Genomic DNA, 21,021 nt, shown 5'->3' on the forward strand with positions numbered 1-21,021 from the left:
GCATAGTTATGAGATTCAAAGTACTATGACAGATGCTTGGAACACAATAAATTAAGCGTGACTTGTAGTCCCAAGTGCCTAGCGGGTAATATATTTAAAAAGAAATAGCTTACCGAATTCAAAATCAACTTAGTGACTCAGCTTACAATGAGTCTACAAAGGAATGTCTCAAGGCACATGTCAATCAACTCAAACAATACTCTAAAGTTTTTACTTTTGAAGTATAAGAATAATAAAACCGCTGGGTGGTGGTGGCACACACCTTTAGTCCCAGCACTTGGGAGGCAGAGGCAGGCGGATTTCAGAGTTCAAGGCCAGCCTGGACTACAGAGTGAGTTCCAGGACAGCCAGGGCTATAGAGAGAAACCCTGTCTTAGAAATAAAAAGAAGAAGAAGAAGAAGAAGAAGAAGAAGAAGAAGAAGAAGAAGAAGAAGAAGAAGAAGAAGAAGAAGAAGAAGAAGAAGAAGAAGAAGAAGAAGAAAACCTGGTTGAAAACAGATGGCTCAGCAGTTAAGAACATCTGATGCTCTTGCAAAGGATCAGGGTTTAGTTCCCAGAATCCATGTAGGGCAGCTCACAACTGCCTGTAACCTCAGGGTACCTGATGCCTTTGTTTGGCATATACAGGTAGTGATATAGCACATAGAACATGTTCTGGCATGCACACACATATACTCGTGGGTTAAAATAGTAGTATAACATTAACTTTAGTTTTTAATACACACACAGACACTAAAAAAGTAATAAAACCTTAACTTTAGTTCTACACACACACACACACACACACACACACACACACACACACGTAATAAAACCTTAACTTAACACATACACACACACAAATTAAAAAGAATAATAAAATCTTAAAATTGTATGGTATTCAATAGATTTTCAGACCAGATAGGAATTTCTCCTCGCTCCTCTTTTTCTTTGAGACAAAGCCATGGAGTCCTGATTGTTCTGGAACTGTGCACATCAGGATCTCTTCAGACTCTAAGATCCTCCTGCCTCTGCCTATTGTGCACTAGGATCGAAGGCATACACCACCTTACCTAGCCCAGGAGCTCATTAGACAAAATGCTAAAATACACCATCGTTAATACTCACTTTTGTCCCAGGAGGCAATCCCTCTAGTTCTTTAGGCTTTATAAATGTGCGATGTTCTAACTTATGTTCTGTTTTCTCCTTGGAGGTCAAAAATTGTAGTCTGCATTTCGGGCAACGATAAATTCCTTTTTTCTGTTTATAAAAAAAAAATAGAAATAATATTAAAATATATTTTCTTTTCTTTTCTGAGAAAGAGTCTCACTATACAGCCCCAGTGGGGAAGCGGCTTGAACTCATTGGTAAGGTAGACAACTTCCTGAACAGAACACCAAAGGCTCAGGGCCTAAGATCAACAAATGATAAATGGGATCTCATGAAACTGAAAAGCTTCTCTAAGGCGAAAAACACTGTCAATAGGACAAAACAGCAACCTACATATTGGGAAAGGATCTTCACCAACTCTACATCTGACAGAGGGCTAATATCCAAAATTTACAAAGAACTCAAGAAGTTAGACACCAATAACCCAAATAATCCAATTAAAAAATGGGATACATAACTAAACAGAGAATTCTCAACAGAGGAATCTCAAATGGCTTAGAAGCACTTCAAGAAACGTTCAAATTCCTTAGGCATCAGGGAAATGCAAATGAAAACAACTTTGAGGGTCTTACACCCATCAAAATGGCTAAGATCAAAAACTCAAGAAACAGAACATGCTTGTAAGGACGTGGAACAAGGGGAACACTCTTCATTGCTGGCAGGAGTGTAAACTTGCACAACCACTTTGGAAATCAATTTGGCAGTTTCTCAAAAAACTGAGAATACTTCTACCTCAAGACTCAGCAATAACACTCCTGGGCATATACTAAAAAGATGCTGCACCATCCCACAAAGACACTTGCTCAACTATGTTCATAGCAGCTTTATTTGTAATAGCCAGTAACTAGAAGCAACCTAGATGTCCCATAACTGAAGAATGGATAAAGAAATTGTGATCCATTACATAATGGAATAATATTCAGTTATTAAAAACAAAGACATCATGAATTTTGCAGACAAATTGATAGAACTTGAGAATATCATCCTGAATGAGGTAACTCAGTCCCCAAACTGCATGTATGGTATATGTACTCACTTATTAGTGGATATCAGCCAGAAAGTATAGGATACTCATGCTACACTCTACAGATCCGAAGATATTAAATAAGAAGGAAGGCCCAAGTGAGAATGCTTTAATCTCACTTAGGAAGGGGAATAAAATAGTCATTAAGAAGCAGATGGAGGGGCTGGTGAGATGGCTCAGTGGGTAAGAGCACCCGACTGCTCTTCTGAAGGTCAGGAGTTCAAATCCCAGCAACCACATGGTGGCTCACAACCATCCATAACAAGATCTGACTCCCTCTTCTGGAGTGTCTGAGGACAGCTACAGTGTACTTTACATGTAATAAATAAATAAAATCTTAAAAAAAAAAGAAGAAGCAGATGGAGGAGGGATCTGGGTGGGAAAAGATATGGAGAGGAGAATAGGGGTGGTTTTAGGATCAGGTGTGGGGACAGACAGGGAAGATGGCCATATGACCATGAGAATGAATGGAAATCTGCAGCTGGTGGGGTGGGGGAGTGGAGGGATTCAGAAGGACTTTCCATAGACCTGGGATAGGAGAAGCTCCCAAGAATCAATGGGTGTCACCTTAGCCGAGTCTCACAGCATTGGGGATATGGAACCTGAAGAGGTCACTCCTTGTAGCCAGGCAGAAATCCCAGTGGACACCAACCTAACCACAAAACTTTCGACCCAAAATTTGCCCTGCCTACAAGAAATGGATGGACGTGGAATGGAGAAGAGACTGAGAGAATGGCCAAGCAATAACCAGCCCAACTAGAGACCCATCCCATGGGAAAGCATCAATCCCTGACACATGAGTCTAGCATGACTGTTTGCTGAAAGACTCCACCCAGCAGCTGACTAAAACAGATGCAGATACCCACAAGCAAACTCTTGAGGGCCCCCAAAAGGATAGGAACTCCACAGGAAGAGTAACAGAGACAACTAACCTGGACACTTGAGGGCTCTCAGAGACTGAACCAACAACCAAAGAGCGTACAGAGGCTGGACCTAGCCCCCCTCAAACACATGTAGAAGATGCAGCTTGGTCTTCATGGGGACACAAACAACTGGAACAGGGACTATCCCTAAAGCTGTTGCCTGTCTGTGGAATCTATTCCCCTAACTTGGCTACCTTGTCTGGCCTGAAGAAGTGCCTAACCCTGCAGAGATTTGATGTGTCAGGGTAGGAGGATACTCAGGGGTATCATTCACTCTCTCAGAGAGGGTGAGGGAGGACAGTGATTGGAATGTAAAGTGAATAAAAAAAATGTTTAGCCAGGCGGTGGTGGCGCACGCCTTTAATCCCAGCACTTGGGAGGCAGAGACAGGCAGATTTCTGAGTTCGAGGCCAGCCTGGTCTACAAAGTGAGTTCCAGGACAGCCAAGACTATACAGAGAAACCCTGTCTCAAAAAAAAAAAAAAAAAAAAAAAAAGAAGAAGAAGAAGAAGTTTAAAGCCACTATTTCACTATCTCCCAACATAGATAAATAATGTCATAATGCCATAATATTCTTTTCTTTCCTTTTTGGTGCTAGGAATCATATGCAGGGACTTATGCTACCATTGGGCTATACTGAGCCATTCACTCATTTGTTTTTGAAGTACTGGAGATGAATTTCAGGTAGGTTAGGCAAGTGCTTTATTCCATCTTTTTAAGCACCTTTGATTATAAATTTGATATATAAATTATTCAAGCATTCAAGATTACAAAAATGAATTACATTTTATTTTTATCCTTAGAAAAAGTAAGCCGGGCGTGGTGGCACACGCCTTTAATCCTAGCACTTGGGAGGCAGAGGCAGTTGGGTTTCTGAGTTCGAGGCCAGCCTGGTCTACAAAGTGAGTTCCAGGACAGCCAGGGCTATACAGAGAAACCCTGTCTCATAAAACAAAAAAAAAAAAAAAAAAAAAAAAGAAAGAAAAAACAAGTTGGTAAAGCAAATTTAACTTTTAAAACCAAAAAAACAACAAAAAAAAATCTAGGTGGGTGTGATTGTACATGCCGTTAAACCTAGCCTTAGAGGTCAGAGGCAGGTAGATCTCTCAGTTTGAGCCAGCCTGGTCTACATAACAAGTTCCAGGCCAACCAGAGCTACATGATAAGATCCTATCTCAAATAAACAAACCCCAACAGACAACTACAAAAACAAACAAACCAAACCAACCAACCAACCAACTTACCAAAACCACAAAAACAAAAATATCTAACTAGAAACTCTTAAGAAAGTTATATAATAGAAATAGATTTAAATGGCAATTCTGACCAACAGAACTTTCTATAGTTGCATTATCCATTGTGAAACCTACCACTTACAAGTGGACAGTGAAAAACAACAACAACAACAACAACAACAAAAGCCTGGTCTACAGACTGGGTTCCAGGACAGCCAGAACTATGCAAAGAAACCCTGTCTCGAAAAAGCCAACAAACAAACAAACAAACAAACAAACAAACAAAAAAGACAAAAAAAAACCCCAACAAGTGGACAGTGAGTGCTTTAAAATCACATGTCCAGTAAATCTTGTTCAATGCTCTTTTAAGTAAATAAAGAAGAGGATCACAGTTTCACCAAAGTTTTCAGCCAAAAGCCAAGCTAATGGTTTCAGAAAAAGACTAGGGGAACTCAAAATCAGAACTCAAGAAAAAGGTATAAGCACTGATACTGGTATCTTAGAAATTGTATAGAACTGTCAAATACAATTTACAAATCTGGTAGTAAGAGTCACAGCTGTTTCCTCTTAGCAGCTACTACTAGAAACCATCCTGGATATGCGATCACAAACACTTGTAGTCTCACAACAATAACAACAACAACAACAGACTAGGAAGTGGAAAGGATACTTGAAGAGAAAGAAAAGCTAAAGCACAATGTCTTTGATTCTTCGCTTCCTCACTTCAAATGTTTCCTCTGCTCTTCCAAATTACCTACAAGATAGCAGTTCCTACCAGTCTAGGATGCCAAAATATGCAGCTTACACACCACTCGTTCACCCCCTTTCCCTCTACTGTGTGGTTCCCATTTCTAGTGATATCTTTCAGAAAGTTCACTGGTTATAGACCTCAGTATTACCTGAAAGCAGGGGAAAAAGTAGTAGCTGTTTCATAAGTCGGCATAAATTGCAAATTAAATGTGACATTTTTGAATAAGTTTGCTTTCTGTCTGGAATCAATTTAATTACTATTCTAAACACTTATGTTTTTTCAATAAGACCATGTGAAGAAATAAAGGAGACCTCACCTGATGTCTCATGTAGTGATTCATATAAGGGGTTGCCATTCTACTAACTTTGAGGCAAAACGGACATAGCAAGTTCTTAGTGTTTTCATGAGATGATCTGAAGTGAGTTTCTACATCAGAAAATATTGATGATCTAAACTGGCAAACCTAGAAATACAAATAAGGTTAAGTTCAACACAAAATTTAATGGCTTGCATACAATTTACATCAAGTTAGTAGTGCTATATCATTAGTTTAGAAAAACATCCTGCACTAGACATTTCAAACCGTAGCCAGACTTTATTCCTCTTTTCAGATCTACCATGTCTCATGTTAACTTATATATTCAAGCACTTATTTATGCTTTTTTCTGCTATACAAAAAATCATTTTCTTATTCATATTTAAAAGGCTAAGTCAGAGACAGTTTATCTTTAGGTTGCTTTCAAACTCTTCAAAAACACTTGTCAAAATACACTTAGGTTCTCTAGTTTTTCCTATTTCCCTGACATGTGTATAATCTTCGCTATATAAGCCTATGTTTGTCTTTCTCTAGTAGAACAAGTATCTACTACAAAAGTCAGAAAACTCTGGCCAGGAAGGCCAAATTCAGCTTACCACGCCCACACACAATGCATGAGTTTGGCCAGGTGGAAGTCACAGAACACAAGGGCTTTTCCGTTTTAGTATACTAACCCATTTTGTTTAAATGCCTCAGAAATCAAAAGAAACAATACTATTTCATGGAATACAGACATTGATCAGACAGCGAAGTATATAATAAACATGTATATACCTGGCAAATATATGGCATTTCACCAGGTTTATGAGTATCCTTCATGTGTTGTAAAAGCATATGCTCTGTTTCAAATGACAATTCACAGATCTTGCAAATAGCTAAAAGGGAAAAATACATTACAGCATTTTTCACGTTTATGAACGCAGGATTCATTTTGCATAATCATAGCATTAAATAATACAGTAATGCGACTAGAGCCTTATCACTATGGACCCTAACTATCTAACACTATTGATGTAGTTTGGTTATAGAGCTACACAGTTCCTAGCCTGTGCTAACTACAACCACAGTTTTTGTATTAAGTATAAATTAAGGGCATTGTTTTTTTTTTCCTTAAAGATTTATTTATTATTATAATTAAGTACATTGTAGCTGTTTTCAGACGCACTGGAAGAGGGCGTCAGATCTCACTACGGGTGGTTGTGAGCCACCATGTGGTTGCTGGTATTTGAACTCAGGACCTTCGATAGAGCAGTGAGTGCTCTTACCCACTGAGCCATCTTGCCAGCCCCAAGGGCAATGGTTTTAAAATTTAAAAAAAATCCTCTATAAACTTTCCAACAGAATCCTTAGCATTCCCTCACAATCAGATAAATCAAATTATGTAAAACTGTCACTTACTAGAAAAATCATGAGGAGTATGTGTACTCTCAATGTGGCACTGGAGCTGGAAGGGGTTGGGGTACTGCCGGTAGCAGTGTTGGCATGTAGTATGGCTTTCCCAGGTCTCGTTGTTCTGCTTTTCAAGTTCCAAGTGGTGTTTCATGTGGTTCATGAACCTATAAATGATAGTAAGACAGGTGCAAAAAAGTGCACGTTTATAACAAGAAATTCACAAATAATTATTGGATCCTAAAAATGTTAAATGTAGTTGCATGACTGATATTTAAAATATTACCTCTAAGACTTTAATGTGATCTAGAAAAGTATATACTTGTGGTGTGACTGGTATGAGATTCACCCCTATAGGCTTATATATTAGCAGGCCCATCTGGAAGGATTAGATTAGGCATGGCTTTGCTTCTTGGCTACCAGAAGGTGAAACATTTTTCTTATCTATGCCCTTCGTCCATGATGTTTCTGCCTTGGTAGAAGCATCAGCTAATAATGATTGAAATCTCTCAAGCAAAGAGCCAAAATCAACTCTTTCTTCCTTAAATTGTTTCTCTTAGATTACTTGTCACAATGTCAACTGAAATACAGAAAATACTTTCCTTGCAATGTTAACCTCTACAACACCATTCATTTGCTCAGTTTTGTACTCTGTTATCTCAGGTTCTCTAAAAAAGGCTGCAGATAAGAGGGCATCCTGAGGTTTCACCGGAGAGCTTATGATATAAATGGGCACACATGCTTTGAAGTCTTTACTAGACTGAATTTCAAAGTAAAACAAGCCAATCAATCGAAATGCTTTCTCGGTGTGATGGCTCACACCTGCAATATTAGAACTAGGGAGGCTAAGTTGGGAGGTAAGAGAAACAACAGCAACAAAAGCAATTGTAATATTAGCTTGGCTATTTACAAGAATTCTCTACAAGTCTCTATAGAAGACCATCCTACAATAAATTATCAGTATGGAGAAGCAAAGGCGAAGGGTTTGATCATCATCCCTTTTCACACCACCACCAAAGCACATCTTGTTTCTGTTGAGACAGTCTCACATAACCCAAGCTGGCCTTGAACTCATTTCATAGCTGAGGTCTGTCTTGAAATTCTGATCTTCCTACTTGCACTATCGGAGTACTGGGAATATGGACTTTAAAATTATAAGCTTTATAAAGAACTGTGAGCTATAGCTGGCTATAATTACAATCTACAATATCTACGTTTTTTGGAGACAGGATGTCTAGGTAGCCCAGGATGTTTTCCCAACATCTGTTTTACCATCCCAAGTACTGAGATTACTGCCATGCACGCACCACAATGCTTGGAGTCCAGTATCTTCTTTACTCCTTTGGTTTTGGTAGAAGTCTATAATTTACTTTGAAAAGTATTCAAAATATCATATGGTTCTATGGATAAATATACATCGAGCACCTGTGAAATTCTGATCTGAAATGTTCCAAAATCCAAAAGGTTTTGAGCATCTCCTCACTCCACAAGTGCACTTAACAAACGTTTATGTCAATTTGACACAAGCTAGAGTCATCAAAGCAAAGAGTACTTCAATTAAGAAAATGCCTCCAAAAGATCGGCTGTGAGCAAGCCTATTGGCATATTTTTAAAAGTCATGATTCATAAAGGAGAGCCCAGTCCATTCTGGGTAGGGCTAACCCTGGGCTGGTGGTCCTAGGTGGTATAAGAAAGCAGATTGATCTGGTCACAGGGAGCAAGCCAGTAAGCAGCACCCCTCTGTGGCCTCTGCATCAGCTCCTGACTCCAGGTTCCAGCCCTGTTTGAATTCCCTGCCCTCACTGCCTTTGATGATGATGGAACTGTGAGTGAGTGAGATAAACACTCCTCCACCATTGGCTTTTTGGGCAAGGTGTTTCATCACAGCAAGAGAAACACATACTAAGACACCTGATAATATACAATGCAGGTAAATCAGAAGTATCATGCTTAGGCTAAATATAATAAAGTATAAATGACACATAAACCAGTTTATTTGATTTCTGCAGTACAATGTGAATGGTAAAATCAAATTGGTAAATAGATGTTCGTGGTAAAACTTTTTTAAAACCGTTGTTGAATATTTAACATTTTTTATTATAAAATGTTGGGAGAATAGCACTGTTACACACGACAATGCCCAGTCTTTGTGAGTATAGGCCTGCATAAGATCAAGCCAGCCACGAATCTCAGTATGGATAGGAAAGGGCTTTATAAAGTCCCATTTTAACTGAGGAAATATTAAGAGGAGTCAATTTTCCTCAGAAAATTTCAGTCCCTGAAAGACTGGCTCAAGCTCCAGCAGTTGGCCATACACCCATGCCCCACACCCTACACTAAGCATCACTAGGTGTACCCAGCAGGTTTAAGAAAAGAATAGCAATGCCTTAGGAAGAAGAAGTGGGGGTAGGAAAATAGGGGCAGTATTGAGGGTGAAGACATGGGGTGGATTTAGTCAAAATGCACTATATGCATGTATGAAATTCTCAAACACTAAAAAAGACAAGAAAAAGGCTACTACTATTCCATACTTTGTTTTTTAGTTTTCCTAAAGCTGTACTGTATAGTGTCTATCCTGTCTACAAGCAATATGAAGAGTATGTATTTGACAGAGCTCATTTTTTGTTGTTGTTTGTTTTTGTTTTTCAAGACAGGGTTTCTCTGTGTAGCCCTGGCTGTCCTGGAACTCACTCTGTAGATCAGGCTGGCCTTGAACTCAGAAATCCGCCTGCCTCTGCCTCCCAAGTGCTGGGATTAAAGGTGTGTGCCACCACGCCTGGCCCCAAAAGAAAGAATGAATAAAAGGCCAGGCTTTGAGCAATCTACTAGGTTATATTTATAAAAGAAAAATTCTAGTAGGGTATCATGGCACACACCATTAACCTCAGTACCTAGGATTCAAGCAGAGGCAGGCAGTTCTATGTGACTTTGAGGTCAGCCTAGTAGTCTACATAGTGATTTCCAGGACAGTCAGGGGTACACAGTGAAACCCCGTCTCAATTCTTTTTTTCTCTAAGCTAGGAACGGCAGGACAGTCCTTTAGTTCCAGCTTTTGGGAGGCAGACACAGGTGGATCTCTGTAAATTCGAGGCAAGCTCTGTGAATTGGACTACATAGTGAGTTCCAGGATAGCCAGAGTTATCAAATAGAAAGACCCTGTCTCAAAAAGTTTCTTCATGGTGTTGCATGTCATTAGTCCCAGTACTCAGGAGGCAGAGGCAGGTAGGTCTCTAGAGTTTGAGGCCAGTCTCCTGGTCTACAAAATTGAGTTCCAGGACAGCCAGGACCACACAGAGAAACACTGTCTCAAAACAGAAAAAAATTGCTTTTTTCTATAGAAAAATCTTGGAAGTAGTATTAACAATAAATATTGAGAAAGACATCACATATACACACATTATGGAAACTATGTCACCTACCTCAAATATCAGGCTATAAAAGCAATGAAAAAAATCATTTTGTTACTTGTTTTACAAATAATAATAAATACTCAACATGCCATGTAATATTTTGATAATAAAATCCAAGTTCTTAAATTTTAAGACCAAAAATTTATAAAATCTTTAGAGTTTCAACCAGGCATGTTAGTACATGCCTTTAACTGTAGTACTAAGGAGGCAGAAATAGGCACATCTTTGAGTTTCTGGGCAGCCAAGTCTAAACAGTGAGTTTCCATATGTACTGAGACCCTGTCTCACAAAAAGAAGTCTTCAGAACTCTATTGGGAATTATATCTGTGTTTAAAATGTTTCAATTGTACAAAAATCAAAGCAGACATGTTGTGTACACCTTGAACTTCTCCTGTATTTTAAGCTATATGAAAAAAATTATAATTGGGTAGATTCAGGTATCAAATTATGAAAATGGAAGAGAAAATAAAGACATCTAGCACAAGAAGTAGCCTTTCTTAGTAGAAGAATTGCAATGATTTCCCTAGGATAACAAAAAAATACAATATTTACATTAAAAATCAAGATGCAAATTTTTCTTTCTTTTCAAAAAATATAAATCAGTATTTACATACCTAATATTATTTTTGAGAACTTTTGTGCAACTGAAACATTTAAAAGTGGTGTGAGTCTTCTGGCTTTCCTCAATAGTTCCTTCATGTCTTCCATAATAAAAATCACTGACAAGCATGATCAGTTTTTCTTTATCTGAGTCAGTGGTAGCTTTGCTTACAGCCTTTGAATTTTCTGACTTGAGAGTTTCCAGAAACTTATTTATCATGTCTGGGCAGCAACGCTGAAAGAGGAGGAAGAGCATGTTTTATTTGACCCTCTTATAAAAATCCATGCTTAAATCCATGCTTAGCAGTACGAGAGATACCCACCAAGGCACTGGCTTCTTTCCTTCTGCAAATTCCAACAACAAACACTAGCATTTTAATGAAAGAAATAACTTCCAAAACAAATGAGCAACTTTAAGTCTGGAGAGTTCTATATTGCAGTAACTTGCAACTTTTCTTTTTGCAGTAAGATTTAATCAATTGCTTTTTGGCCCATAAGCATACATTTCATATTAATGTCAAGATATAGCTGAGCATGGTGGCGCACGCCTTTAATCCCAGCACTTGGGAGGCAGAGGCAGGAGAATTTCTGAGTTCGAGGCCAGCCTGGTCTACAGAGTGAGTTCCAGGACAGCCAGGGCTATACAGAGAAACCCTGTCTCGGAAAAAAAAATATAACTTAAAAGTTATATACATCATTATGTATGATGCCTAATCATCGTTTTTTAAAAAAGAGTTTTTATTTAATGTATGAGTATTTGCATGTATACCTGCATGCCAGAAGAGGACCCTAGATTTCACTATAGATGGTTGTGAGCCACCATGTGGTTGCTAGGAATTGAACTCAAGACCTCTGGAAGGGCAGCCAGTGCTTTTAAGTGCTGAGCCATCTCTCCAGTCCAGTGCCTAGTTATCTAATGACATACTAATACTTGAGCCAAGCATAATTGGAACTGGACTTTGAACACAGTTAATGTGTCGTTCTCTTAACACAAGGTACCAGATAATGTGTGACCCACAAAGAAAGATTTATCAGTCACACATTCTCTCTCTTTCCCGAGGTTCTCTGTATAGCACTGGCTGTCCTGGAACTCACTCTGTAGACCAGGCTGGCCTTGAACTCAGAAATCTGCCTGCCTCTGCCTCCAAAGTGCTGGGATTAAAGTTGTGCGTCACCACTGCCTGGCATCAGTTACATTCTTAAAATTTTCAGTGCAGTCTATCTATACAACTTAAATATTTCATGGGGGATATTTACCTTGAAATAAAATCAAAATCTCATTTAAACTGATTCTAATGTAGAAAGAATACTTTCCACACATACATTTTTTCAGTGAAAATTAATTTTTATTGTATATGATTTTCAGTGGTAGAATTTCTCTAGGATGAGTCTTTAAGAATAACTAGAGCAGACTGGAGAGGTGGCTCTGCAGTTAAGAGCACAGAGAACCCAGGGTTCAATTGTGAGTCCCAACTGTCTGCAACTGTAGCTCCAGGGGAGCCAAGGTCTATTCTAGCCTCCAGGAACACCAGGTATGCAAATGGTGCAGACATACATGCAAACGAAGCACCCAAATACATAAAATAAAAACAAATAAATCTTTAAAACAATAACTGGAGAACAAAATTAAAATGGAAGAGAATATTTGCAAATCATAGAATTATAATTGTTGGATATATAAACTTCAAAGTATTAGAAAACAACTGTTGAATATTCTTATAATTCAGTAGCACCTCAAAGACAACATTAACTATATCCGAAAATAACTTCGAAATAGACAGAGATGGTGAGAAGATAGAAAGATGCTTATGCATGAATAGTTCTTTCAGAAGAAAATTACCATATAATCCAATCTCATTAAATGTGCTGTATTTAAAACCTAAAGTCATGGTTGATTGCAGTGGCATCTGGCAATTTATGAAAGACTTTTACACTACTGACTGTAATGACTAAGCTTGGTTGTTAAGTTGACTACAGGTGAAGTTAACTAAAACCCAAGCAGCTTGTCACACCCACAAGGGACTTTTCTTGGTTGAATTATTTGACGTGGAAGACCCACCCTAAATCTCAGTCCCATCTCTTGGCAATCGGCATGAAAGAAAATCAGAGAAGCTTTTGGCTGTTTGCCTGCTTCCCTTCATGGTCCCCGACAAATTTATCTATCCTGTTCCTGAGCCACCCCTTCGCTGGTGTTAGGACAGAGTTCTTTGGGATTCCAAGGTGGGCTGCAAAACGGCAACTCTCTAGACTTGGGATTCCAGCCTCAGATTGGTATTGCTGAGACCTTCAGTTTAGAGGATTGAACAACTACTGGATCCTCAGGAAACAGCCAGGACCACCCATAAGCCATTTTAACGATATATATATGTCATATGCCAGGTCTGCTCTTTAGAGAACCCCGAATAATAAGCTATTTATTAGGAATTGCAGTTCAACTTTTTTCCCACTTCTGTTTCTTTTGCTGACTTGGAATCCTACTGAGAATAAGGTATTCTATTTTCCCACATTTCCATACATTCATTCACTTCTTCTGAGTTTCACTGTTAGTTTTGTGGTCATGTCTTTTTTTCCTTGATTAGTTCACATTGTTTAAATTTTCTAATAAGTACTTGTTAAAAAATGGCAAAGAAACTGAAAAGGCATTTCTTTAAGTAACGTATACAAAACGAACAGGTGTACATGCAGATACTCATACATGAAATAAAAAAATCTTCAAAAGAAAGACAATTAGGCTTCATACATGAACAGGAAAATTAGGATTATGAGCGCTGGGGAAATGCTTCATTAGGCAAAGCATTTTCTGTACACGGGTGAGGACCTGACTTTGAATCACATACTATGGTGTATACACCATGAACTTAGGTTTTATAATTTCATGGCTAGGAAGAATTTACATTTTGTATAATTATTATAAAAATTAATCTTTTACTCATATGAAAATGACATAAGAAGCTTTATCATTTAAATATCTAGACAAATAATTACTGTGTTATTCTTAATATTTCATTATTTTCAAAACTCAAATTTGAAATTACTTTACCTTCATGTGGCACTTCAAAGGATCCAGAAGTCGGAACTTAACATTGCACTTTGGACAAGATCTTAGTGAAGATGATCCAGGTGCAGACTGAACTGATGAGGTATTCACATCTAAAATAAATTAAGGACTTTCATGAATAAAAATTGATCTTCTAAAATACTTAAACATCTTTAAAACTCTCAAACTTCCTAAAATTTGTTTCTTACTAATCCATTTTTCCTTTGTAAGCTTTCATACTTACTTGATAGTACAGTTTGGGAAGAAGCCCCTGAAGGCGCCGTCTGTGAAGATGATGAAGAGCAAGGGCGTGTTTCAGAAATGCTCGCACTCGTCTTTGGCTTTTTTGGATTAACACTGTTTACTTTGGAAGTGGAAGGATGTTTTAATCCTAAAGTTTGATCGACACCTACAATGATTTGAACAGCAGACAAGATTATTTATAAATGCTTTAGCACAGAGTACTACTTAAGTCAATTGCTATGAAAATGGCTTTAACATTTAAAATGTAGTACACATGACTTGGAGCTAATTTAAACGACAAAATTGATATAATCGAAAAGCACAAACTATACGAGGGAGCATTTTCAGATTCACAAAATGAATTTTATGCAAACAATTAAAAAGATACTTTCAAATGAAGCTACTAATTAAAGAAGTCAAGCTGAAGGGAAAAAGCATCTACATCACAAAACACAAAGCAACAATAACAACAACAATGTAGCAAAAAAGAAAGAGACAGAAAAAAGAAAGCCAGATTAAATTTCTCTGAGCTAAGTTTTACAAATGAATCCATTTTTTGGTGATTAAATACATTTTTTTCGTTTTTTTTGGTTTTTCAAGACAGGGTTTCTCTGTATAGCCCTGGCTGTCCTCGAACCCACTTTGTAGACCAGGCTGGTCTTGAACTCAGAAATCGGCCTGCCTCTGCCTCCCGAGTGCTGGGATTAAAGGCATGCACCACCACGCCCGGCGATTAAATACATTTTAACTTCCAAAAACATTCTAAAATTCAGGAGAATTCTTTAAAAGTGTTTTAAAAATCTTGATATCTAATAAAAATTGAATTTGGTCTTCTCACAACTAATAATCCGACAAATGGTTTATTTGGTTGTCCCTTATGTAGGTAGGGGAAACAAAAGTAATTCACTCATTCAGAATTTCCACAGTGGCCTTCCAATTATTATGCTCTGAGTTAATTAAATATAATGGGCAATTCAGACAAAGCCTTTCCTTTTATGGTTTTTTTTTGTGTGTGATTTTCTTTCTTTTTTTTCTATTTATTACGTATTTTCCTCAATTACATTTCCAATGCTATCCCAAAAGTTCCCTATACCCTCCCCCCCGACTCCCCTACCCACCCATTCCCATTTTTTGGCCCTGGCGTTCCCCTGTACTGGGGCATATAAAGTTTGCCTGTCCAATAGGCATCTCTTTCCAGTGATGGCCGACTAGGCCATCTTTTGATACATATGCAGCTAGAGTCAAGAGCTCCGGGGTACTGGTTAGTACATAATGTTGCACCTACAGGGTTGCAGATCTCTTTAGCTCCTTGGATACTTTCTCTAGCTCCTCCATTGGGGGCCGTGTGACCCATCCAATAGCTGACTGTGAGCATCCACTTCTGTGTTTGCTAGGCCCCGGCATAGTCTTACAAGAGACAGCTATATCACGGTCCTTGCAACAAACGCTTGCTAGGGTATGCAATGGTGTCATCGTTTGGAGGCTAATTATGGGATGGATCCCTGGATATGGCAGTCTCTAGATGGTCCATCCTTTTGTCTCAGCTCCAAACTTTGTCTCTGTAACTCCTTCCATGGGTGATTGTTTCCAATTCTAAGAAGGGGCAAAGTGTCCACACTTTGGTCTTCGTTCTTCTTCAGTTTCATGTGTTTTGCAAATTGTATCTTATATCTCGGGTATACTAAGTTTCTGGGCTAATATCCACTTATCAGTGAGTACATATCATGTGAGTTCTTTTGTGTCCTTTTATGTTTTATATGACTTTTGTAGTTTGAAAAATTGTAAAGTATGTGTAAGTATGTATGTGTGAGTACATACATACCGTGGTATACTTGTAGAGCTCAGAGGACAACCCTTTAGAGTCAGTTCTCTCTTCCTACTATGTGGGTTCAAAGACCATACTCAGACCAGCAGGCTTAGTGACAGTCACCTTTACTTATTGAGCCACCTAGCTGGCTTTTAAAATCTTTCTGTTTCTTTGTTTATTTAGTCTGCATCTGTGCATAGTATGGAGTTGATTCTCTACTTTGACTATGTGGGTTCCAGGGACCCAACTTAGGTTATCACAAGCTCCTTTATCTGCTAAGCCATCTTCAGGCTTCCATATGGGAATTCTATACGCATACGAATGAAGTCTCTTTTTATAATTTTAAGAAGACATGTTAAATCAAACCTGTCCTCGGTTGCAGTATGTTGGAAGACGGTATATCTTGGGTCGAGTCTGACTGTGAGACCGAACAAGCACCGGAATCCTCTTGGGGTGAAGTCTTGGTAAAGTCCTGCAAAATGTTCAACTTATTTTGTCAGTTATTAGAAACGTAAACCCAAACTGTATGCTGGCACTACAAAGACACGTTAGAAAACACAAAAGCCAACTTCCCTCTCTGCTAAAATGGCCACACGCTGTGGGAAAAATGTATTGGCATTCGTTATTTTTGCAATTTCCCTAGAAAACTAAAATGAGTTGTGAATAAAATGTTAAAATGTTTAAAAAGCAGTGATAACATTGGCAAGGCAGAGGTTTTATTGTTGGTATAACGTCTCCAAGGACATTTAAGCAGTATCCATTAAAGGCTTTCAAAGGTCCACATCCCTTAACATAACCATTCCACCTCTAAAAATTTGAGTTAAGGAAATGAAAACATTGAACAGAATATTTATAATATCAACATAAACATCTGTCACACCAAATCAAGGGGATCTGATACCCTCTTCTAGTCTCCACTGGCACCAGGCACACACTGTGTGTGTGTCTCACCATGTAATCTTCAGTGGCTTGGAGCTTGCATTGTAGATCAGACGGGCTTCAAACTCACTGAGATCGACTCGACTCTGTCTCAAAAGTGCTGGAATTAAAGGTATGCAGTACTACACCTGTCCATTTCTTTAACTATTTAACTGGAAAAATTACTTCTAAGGGTCAAGTTATTCATATTTCCAACTGAAATAGCCCTCAGTATTTGTATTTAAAAAACACTTCTTGTAGCTGAATGTCGTGGCACACTCCTTTAATCCAAGACCTCAGGAGGCAGAGGCAGGTGGATCTCTGAATTTGAGGCCAGCCTCATCTACATAGTGAGTGCCAGGATAACCCAGGGCTAAATAGAGATCATGTCTCAACACACATCAAGTAGTTGTTTTAACTGTGCTAATAAAGACCTTATCATCCACATACTCCATCTTAAAAATAGGTATTTAGTGTGGTTAAGGAAGGCACCGAGTAAAGTCTATCCTGTTTATGATGAGGAAGCTGGAATTAAAGCCCAGGCATTTAAAAACAAACAAACAAAGGCCTATGTCCTACAGCTTACTAATTTTAAGCTGTATCACACTGACTTTTAAAAGAGACAATGAGGGGCTGGCGAGATAGCTCAGCGGGTAAGAGCACTGACTGCTCTTCCAGAGGTCTTGAGTTCAATTCCCAGCAACCACATGGTGGCTCACAACCACCCGTAATGAGATTTGACGCCTTATTCTGGTGCGTCTGAAGACAGCTACAGTGTACATATGTATAATAATAAATAAATCTTTAAAAAAAAAAGAGACAATGAGAGCCTTACATTGCCTGTAAGTCCAGCACTCAGGAGGCAGATGTTGACAGAAATCTATGAGTGCAAAAACAGCCTGGTCTATCTACAGAGGGAGTTTCAGGACAGCCAGGACTGTTGCATAGAGAAATCCTCTATGCAACAAAAAAGATCAAGGGGGAGGGTTATGATACTAATCTTTTTCTTTGACTGAAATAGTTGTTGCAAAGAGGATCATTTAACCATTTTGAGAGAGGTCGGAGCTCATCACTTAAGAGCAGTAGATGCTCTTCAGGAGGACCTGGTTCAATTCTCAGGGTCCACATTGTATTAGCTAACAACCATCTTTAGTTCTAGTCTCAGAAGTTACCCCCAGAACATCTGACTCCCTCTTCTTCCTCTGCACGCAGCATACACATGTGGTACACAGATAATCCATGAAAACAGAACGCTACACACACAATAAATCATCTAGATTCTCTGAGTTTCAGTCTCCTCAACCATAAAGTCGGAATAATAGGGCCTCCCTCCTAAGAATGTCTTAAGAATTATGTAAGAATTACAGATAGTATTTAGTACAAAGATTTGCACATATTAACAGCTTCCCTCCAAATGTTAAGCATTACTGCCACGTCCAACTTCTATTAAAAGCCTTTTATTATTGTTGTACTTGGGGGTTACTTTGTTTTGTGAGACAGTTACAATATGTATCCCAGTCTCATATCCAACTTACTATGGAGAGACTGGTCTCAAATTCAATCCTCTTGCCCTTAGCCTCCCAAACACTAGGACTACATGCATGTAACCGCCATGCTGGCTTTAAATGTTTAAACACTAAACAATGAAAATGGTTTTGAGAATAAACAGCTATGACCTGTTGAAATGATCATCTCAATTATGAACACCTAAGTTTACTCTGTTAAAAAGGTGATTTTCTGTGGGTTTCCTCTTTACTCGATAAGCTTTTTAGTTCTGTGAGGTCCTACTTGCCAAATGTTAACCTTGATTCCTGAGCAAATGAAGCCATATTCAGAAAGTCCTTCCCTATACCTAAATCAGGTAGAGTACTGCCTATGTTTTCTTCTGGCAATATCCATGTTTCAGGTTGCAAACTGAGGTCTTTGATCTACTTGGAGTTAATTTTCATTCAGGGTGATAGATATGGATGTAATTTCATTTCTCTATATGTGAACATGGAGGTTTCCAGAACCACTGAATAAAGATGCTGTTTTTTCTCAACTGTATGTTTTTGGCCTCTTTGTCAAATACCTGGTGTAAGATTATGGGTTACTGGGGCTGGGAAAGGCAAAGGTTTTGGTACAAAAAATTCTAGACAAGGTAGCTATTGAATTTGATGTTGGATCTTTGTAGTGTTGACTTGAATGTATCAAGAATAGTTGTACATAAAAATCATACAATATACCGACTTTATGCTATATAATTTTGTCAGTGTAACAGTGTTCTTTAACACAATGAAATAAATCTAGTTTAAAAATGAAGCTGAATGTGGTGGCTCATGCTTTTTATCCCAGCACTCAGGAGGCAGAGACAGGTGGACCTCTGACTTTGAGGCCAGCCAGTCTACATAGTGAGTTTCAAGACAGCTAGAGCTACGTAGCGAGACCCTTTCTTGAACAAACAAATAAAAACCAAAACAAAAAAAAAATCTAAAGACAATGACTCAAAGATAATTTTCTTTGAGTAATTATGGCAGTTAGCTTTGACTATTCTCAACTCTAGCCAGATATATTCTATCCAATGTGTTCTTGAACTAATTGTAAAGTTTAGAAAAGAAAATCAAACTTACAAGTTTAGACACAGTCTGACCATCAGAACTCTCTGAAGATTTGAGAGCAGGATGAAAGCTTGGCAAAGCAACCAGTGCATTCGATGATGGATTTCTGTAGTGTTGACTCGTAGGCTTGAATATATTAGAAATAGCTATATGTGTTAAAAAAAAAAAGACCCAGAATATAATGAACATGTTGGTATACAATCATGCCAAATAGTTGAGTTTGAAATAGTAGAAATTGAAGAGATGGCTTAGCCATTAAATACTCCTGCTACTCTTGCAGAGGACCCTAGCATCTACATCAGGTGGTTAACCACCACTGATTAATTCCAGTTCCAGGAGTCCCATTGCCCTCTTCTGCCCCTCCTGGGCACCCGTACACACATGGTGCACAAAAAATCTCATACAGGAACACATATATACATATAAATAAAACATAACCAAATATTTAACATTAAGACAGTAAAATAATAAAGTACCTGGATTGAATGAACCGTTCTTTAGTCCCTTTGAAGATGAACCAGGGCTACATCTGTTCAAAATATCTACAAGAATATTTCAAAACTCATTACTGAAATGAAATAATTAAGATAATATAAAACTGTCTAAATGAACATATATACGCATTAATAGAAATATATTTATGCCCCTTCTTGATGACAAGATTTTATGACTAAGTAAGTATTTTACTTATTTTATGAATAAGTAAGTTCTTATTACCTTATTTTATGAATAAGTAAGTTCTTATTACTAAAAAATCAAGCCTATGCCCAATTCTCATGCCACATTTGATACCCCTAGATTTCTGGAAATTTGATTATGGGACAGCTGATTGGATTGCTCTTCTTCTGATTCTCAATATCTTTCATTGTGAAAAGAAAATGATCAGATAACAGATTAAGTTCAACCTAGATATTAGCATTTTACTAGCTTAAATATATTACTCTAGAAGTCAATATGGGCCTAACAGTATACTCTAGAGCATTTTAGACTGTTATCTCTTGATGTTGTGTGAATATAATTTTCTGATTACCAAGGAATCATGTTTAAGTGAAGAAGGTAAAAAATTGATTAAAATTTCTCATCACAAGATGGTAATATCTAAATTATGGTTTCTATTGTTGTTGATAAATCACCATGACCAAAGCAACTTGGAGAGTAAAGAGTTTTATTTCCTCTTACAAGTTGTACTCCATCATTGACAGAAGTCAGGGCAGAAACTCAAGTACGGCAGGAAGCTGGAAGCAAGAACTGATACGGAGACCTTGGAAGAATGCTGCTTCGTGGCTTGCTCCTCACTGTTTGCTCAGCCTGCTTTCTTATATCATCCATGCTCACCCACCAAAGGATGTCATCACACTGTATGGGATGGACCCACCTATATCAATTATCAAGAAAATTCACAACACAGGCTTGCCTATAGGCAAATCTGGTGTGGGCATTTTTTCAATTGAGGGTCTCTCTCCAAAAATGGCTCTTGCTTATGTCAAGTTGACATAAAATCTAACTAGCATAGGTAAAAAGAACAAACATTCCATAAAACCACAAAAATTATTTTTATCTCCCCATAGAATTAGTAAAAAGTAACATAAAAATAGAATTGTTTGTTATATGATCATGGAAA

At 38.1% G+C, this 21,021-nt stretch overlaps 1 protein-coding gene across 15 annotated transcripts in view; it reads right to left on the minus strand.

The window, feature by feature from the left end:
- Window positions 1-21,021, minus strand: part of Zfp280c (zinc finger protein 280C) — a 53,023-nt gene that overhangs the window by 11,244 nt on the left and 20,758 nt on the right. For all 15 annotated transcript variants that reach the window (XM_006541465.4, XM_030251283.1, XM_006541458.4 and 12 more), the window contains 10 exons: window positions 19,877-19,942; window positions 19,413-19,546; window positions 16,252-16,357; window positions 14,080-14,244; window positions 13,839-13,948; window positions 10,813-11,033; window positions 6,798-6,955; window positions 6,174-6,274; window positions 5,400-5,546; window positions 1,109-1,240 (listed from right to left, as the gene is read on the minus strand). In XM_006541465.4, coding sequence (XP_006541528.1) covers window positions 1,109-1,240; window positions 5,400-5,546; window positions 6,174-6,274; window positions 6,798-6,955; window positions 10,813-11,033; window positions 13,839-13,948; window positions 14,080-14,244; window positions 16,252-16,357; window positions 19,413-19,546; window positions 19,877-19,942 — 1,340 coding nt within the window. The remainder of the gene's footprint in view (window positions 1-1,108; window positions 1,241-5,399; window positions 5,547-6,173; window positions 6,275-6,797; window positions 6,956-10,812; window positions 11,034-13,838; window positions 13,949-14,079; window positions 14,245-16,251; window positions 16,358-19,412; window positions 19,547-19,876; window positions 19,943-21,021) is intronic.

Source organism: Mus musculus, chromosome X (assembly GCF_000001635.26).
Source record: "Mus musculus strain C57BL/6J chromosome X, GRCm38.p6 C57BL/6J".
Taxonomy (NCBI): Eukaryota; Metazoa; Chordata; class Mammalia; order Rodentia; family Muridae; genus Mus; species Mus musculus.